Below are 5,449 nucleotides of genomic sequence, written 5' to 3'. Positions count from 1 at the left end.
TTATAGCCATGCCTTAGTGCAGAATAACAATTTATTCCGTATTAGTTTGTTCATTTAAGTGTATCGTAAATATCTGTGTTCTACCGTATATGTTATTACTGATACCGTATATATTTATGATGGATCATATATGTAGTTACTGATATCCTATATGAATGTATTGTATTTGAATGGACACAACGTAATTTTGTCGTCTCTTGGTTGATGTATATGTTGGGGTGTAGCCTCAGATCCGTTGGCACATTCCACAGTATAAGTAATTTATGTATAAATTAAACCGCTCTGGCGCTGCATGGAATTTTCATTGTATTGATGCTTGCAGGGTTACATTGTGTGTAGACAGATATGGATATGATGAGACGCTTCATACTGAGACCAATTCATTCGTGTATATATCTCACGAACAGGCTTAGACAGTGATGTGATGCATAATACCTTGGCGGGAATAGCCGAGCTTGGTCGAGTGGCTACGAATTACGGTGTCGATGCGTATCGCAAAGTACGGTCCGGGCAAATTATGAGTAACAAATACACCAGACCAGACGATGTGGTATGTAGATTCATTTTAGGCCTTGTTCCTACATACTTTCTCACTGCTTACTCTGAATTGCTCACATCTGTATCTCGATTACGTATTTTCTGCCATTATTTGAATATAAATGCTGTATATATTTGGTAACTTTGTGACGACATAAATACGTCTGTTTCTGTCTAGGTCGGAGAAAAGGCTGAATTTATCGATGAAAAAGCTGGGTGCTATGCTTGCAAGCAGCCCTGGGACTGGACCAGGCGGCAGCATCACTGTCGCAACTGCGGACATGGGTTTTGCTATATTGACCTCGACAACGAAGACTTCGTGCCGGCGTACGGCTATTCGGATTCAAATCTCACCTGCGACGCTTGCCATATCGGTCAGTAAGTTTGTGTATTGTTTGCTAAACGTATCAACTGGTCTGTACTCGGTTGGTTTAATGTGTATGTATTTATATGCTCGCTGTCTATCGAAGTATCCTTAGAGTGTCATTCACTCAGACAAAATTAAAATGAATATACGAAGTTTGCTCGCTGTGTGTTGAATTTTGTGCAGTGTATATGTTCTGGTCTCAGAGCTGATACAAACGCTCAGTACACTAATCAGCACCCACCACGGACGTCCGTCAACCACCGCCGACCATAAATCACTTACCGTCCCCAGCGATACGAATGGACGCCTACAGAAAACGCATCCGATTCCGTCACGAACGGCTTGACTCTTACTATAAAGACGAGCTCAAACCCTACGCCACAGAGATAGACGATCGAGCCATGGACAAGTTCCTACGTGGCGCGTACTTCTCTCTACAGGCTGCCAAGGTCGTGCCGGGTATATCCCAGGCCGCTCAAGCCATTGATTTCTTCCTGACAAAAGGTGGTGTTACCGTGAGTCAGTTGGTATCGCACTCACAGTTCTCGGAGACATCGGCGCTGGTCAAACAACTGACAGGGTCACTGACTGAGAATGTGCCCATGACAGAGCTCGTGGGCGGCATGTACTACCTCTCGGCCAAGAAGTAAGTCATACAATTACGTAAAGATACGCACACATTAATAGCAATACTTTCTATGGCAGGCTGAGCATCAGTCAGCTCACATTTTGTTTGGATAAACCCGGTACAATGACTTTGCGATGATGTCTTCGAGTTTGTGTAGGCATACTTGTGCGAACTTATAATGCACTTTGATTTGTATACATGGCCACCTTCCTCTTGTCACAAGTGATACAATCTATGTACCTTGCATTGAACCTGCTAGCACTCGTAATATTTAGTTTGAAATGTTCCTCGACGACTCTTTGTGGTACGTATTGTGCTGTGGTGATGGGATCAAGGTAGTTGTATTAAATCTGTGCTCGCATACCATCTCACAAGTTTAATTCACCCAGTACTTCTACGAGCTAACCATCGCTGGTTTGAGGTCTTGACCATATCTATCGATTTGTGTCTGCTCAGATATTGGGAGAGAGGAGTTAATCCAGAACAGGAGTTCGAGAATCATAAAGACAACAAAGATATCGAGCAAGACACTTGGGACAAGTTGCTAACCATGGCCCCTCATGCTCTGATGTTCAGGTCTGTATGGTCAAGCGAACACTGACACTCTGTGCATGCATGCGATCTTTCATTCTGTGCAATCCCTCTACATATGGAAGCATACGCTTCAATTGAGTCGATTGCTTCTCAATCACGCAAGCTACATTTAACCATTGAACTATGCGTGCCACGCTCTAGTCTTACTTCCCTCGCGCAACGTTCGCTGATACTAATTTGTCCGCAGCTACATCCCAAAATGCAAAACCCTCGTACGCCCGAGACTCTAAAATATTGCTGCTTATATTGCGTCCATAGTTATCTGGATAACGAGGCAGATGTCGAGCGCATGGTCAATTCCCTCGGGCACGACCTAATCTTCTCGGAGCCCATTGCGAGCCACACACAGCCAGCGCTATATCTTTCAGTGCATAGGGATAGTAAGAAGGCTTATTTGGCTATACGAGGTACCTACAACAACGATGATGTGCTGACTGATTTGATGGTGGACGGCACCACATGGCCCCCACGGTTGGACTTTGTGACGCAGACTATGACTACGGGCGAGGTTGAGTCCGACACGACCCAGGCAGAACAGAAAGCGGCCCGTGAAAATGTAGGTGTCGAGGATGATTCATGATTGCTTGGTCATGGGTGAAGTTGAAGGTAGACACTAGTCACTGGTGCTCACTGTGTTTCATGTCTATCTTAACCCAGTTTACACATGTGCTGCGGTAAACTTCAGTTTTTTTTCTCTCACTTTCGTTCGTCGTTCTTCCTCTCTCCGTCGGTGGCCCGTAGGACACCTGCATCACGCACCTGGGCGTGACCAAATCCGCTGTGTGGATGTATCAAGAAACGCACGAGGTTTTACGAAATCTGCACGACCAAGGCTATCAGATATATGTCACGGGGCACTCCCTGGGTGCCGGTTGCGGGACTCTGCTGACGATGTTGCTGTATGATAACGGCGTTTCAAACATCCACTGCTATGGCTTCGGCAGTCCGGCGATTGTGACGCGTGACTTGGCAGAGAAGTACGATCACCTGATCACGTCGTTGGTGTTCCATGATGGTATGCTGCGAATAAAAAATTCAATGCAATGTCATAGTATGTATTGATAGCGATTGAGCTGTGAATTGCCTGTCGCTCGTCGGATGCTTCGTTGTCTTGGTTGCAGCGAGTTATCTGTTCTACACTAAACGTAAACATGCAATGAAACTTCCATCCAAACCAAGAGCATTGGTGTGTCAATTTTAATTTGCTTGTCCTATGTTATTGTTTTTTTTATACCGTACGTTTATACGAACTGGTACTTGCCTATATTTCAAGGGCATCGGAATATCAATCTTAATTCCTTTGCCATATGTTATTACATTTTTTGTACTGTACGTTTATATGCAATAATACTTACTTCTAAAACATGGGCATCGGTATATCAATCTTGTTTATTATTTTTTCTAAACTGTACATTTGTACGCAATGGGGCTTGATTCCAAACCAAGAGCATCGGTGTATCAATCTTGATTACTTTGTCATATATTCTAAGTTGTTAGCTCACGCGAGGTGCCATTCATCCAAACTCAATGCTTTTACCTCTCGACATCGAAATTATGTATCGTTGCAGATATGGTTCCGAGACTGAGCCACCAAAACGCTGTGAACATGGTGAAGGAGGTAATTCAAGAGGGGTATGTCCGTGCAACCCTTCCATAAAACTGGCATGATATTGGCAAAAATGTCTATTTTAAGTGTCACTAATACGGCCCAGTAGCTTTGTACTCATGCCCAGCTAGTTTGCCAGGGACAATTTGACCGGTTAATCAGCTTCGCCTCTGCAACTCACCAATACTCTCCATGCCTTCAAACTTGCTTGTGTGACTACAGAGACCAATGGCGCGAGACCTTTGCTCACGATGTACTGGCTTATAAGGTGAGCCTGACCGCTGTTCCACACCCGCACTGTGCCAGCTTGCTTTCTGTGTAATTGTGTTTTTCCCCAACATTGTAGCTGAGGGTTATAGTTCAAAGTGTAAAACGCGACAATGTTTGTGCGAATTGAGTTCTGAGCTTTAATTCAGTATTTACAAGAGTCCGAGAGTGAACTTTAACCTTTCCAAGCGTGCATAAAATCGAGGAAGGCATGGATACTCAGGAATGGTATATGTCTAGTATGAATACAATCACATGATCACCTCACAACAGCTAACTTCCATTTTAACAATCTACAGCACCGAGCAAAGGAGATTTGGCGTCCAAGGCGACGAGCATGGGCAGTATTGCGAAGCGAAACGCACGCGAATCTGCTGCGGGAGAAGAAAGAAGCGGAGGAGAAGCCTGGGTGGTTCACGTCAATCAAACAGTTGGTGAAGCCTGAGGAAGTCAAGCCCGGAGATAGTAAGAAACAGGGTGCCACGTCGTCGGCCACGTCGGCGTCTGTCTCCCAGCGGGTTTCACAGAAGGCGGAGAAGGGTAAATTGAACGAAAGAGAAGCGGCTAAGAAGAAGAAGACGGAGAGTGTACAAGTGGATGAGGGTCAGAGTGGAGTGCCAAAAGTCAAGGATGGCGGAGTTGCCGCTAAAAAACCGACAGAGAAGCCTACAGAGGAACAAGGTATGTAACTGCATGCTATTTACTTGGTTATGTTGACGTATGGCTTGGATGCCAGGCGATGGTTTTAGTCCCATTGGGTTAGTTAGGTGCAGTTATGCTCTTGATGAGTACCCAATGGCTTGTCGCGTTGTTCAGAAAGCTTTACTTATCCGTTTTAATATTCCCGTACAAAGTCAGGGTCTTGCATGCTTTGAAATATTATGGAAGGCTTCATAAAGTTAAGCTGGCCACTTATGTTTTAACAATTGTGTACAGAATTGTTCGTATATCAATTAGAATGGCATGTAATTCTGCTAGACACTTAGTTAATCCGTACAAGTATCGAGGTTAACTCCCTGGAAAGTCACATGAATCTGCTTGATACTATAACGTTCTTCACGAAAACAATGCTTTAATCTCCGGAATAGGCTTCCTGGCGTCGTTATGGGGTGGTTTCACGAGCAATTTCGATCTCTCTTCAACATCCGCGTCCACTAAGCCGAAGGCAAAGAGCAAACCTAGTGCCGTACAAACGAAGGCCAATAATACAAGCAGCACAACTGGGTCTAGTGCAACCAGTAAGGAGACGCAGACCGCAGTGGGGGTCAAAGTAACGGTAGAGACCACACAGGTGACGAAGGATGCTGAAGGGGCTGTGCAAGAGACGGAGACCGTGAAAACTCAGGCAGTACAGGAGAGTGTGGCGCAACCTAAAGGTGCAGAGAAACCGGCAAAGTTGAATAATTATATACATATATATATATATATATATATAATACACACACACACA

The 5,449-nt window shown here is 44.6% G+C and overlaps 1 protein-coding gene across 1 annotated transcript in view; it reads left to right on the top strand.

The window, feature by feature from the left end:
- Positions 1-409: 409 nt before the first annotated feature.
- The window catches only part of SARC_02585 (hypothetical protein), a gene marked incomplete at its 3' end in the record, with an annotated part of 7,850 nt that continues 2,810 nt past the window's right edge, over positions 410-5,449 (top strand). Inside the window, exons 1-10 of the mRNA XM_014303634.1 lie at positions 410-550; positions 716-911; positions 1,196-1,550; positions 1,989-2,108; positions 2,385-2,682; positions 2,868-3,141; positions 3,695-3,758; positions 3,955-4,000; positions 4,299-4,680; positions 5,088-5,375. Of these exons, the coding sequence (XP_014159109.1) occupies positions 425-550; positions 716-911; positions 1,196-1,550; positions 1,989-2,108; positions 2,385-2,682; positions 2,868-3,141; positions 3,695-3,758; positions 3,955-4,000; positions 4,299-4,680; positions 5,088-5,375 (2,149 nt within the window). The 5' untranslated portion in view covers positions 410-424. The remainder of the gene's footprint in view (positions 551-715; positions 912-1,195; positions 1,551-1,988; positions 2,109-2,384; positions 2,683-2,867; positions 3,142-3,694; positions 3,759-3,954; positions 4,001-4,298; positions 4,681-5,087; positions 5,376-5,449) is intronic.

The sequence above is a fragment of the Sphaeroforma arctica genome (assembly GCF_001186125.1).
Source record: "Sphaeroforma arctica JP610 unplaced genomic scaffold supercont1.118, whole genome shotgun sequence".
Taxonomy (NCBI): Eukaryota; class Ichthyosporea; order Ichthyophonida; genus Sphaeroforma; species Sphaeroforma arctica.
Note: the sequence above shows the minus strand (reverse complement) of the source record. Positions and strands in the feature narration are given on the sequence as shown.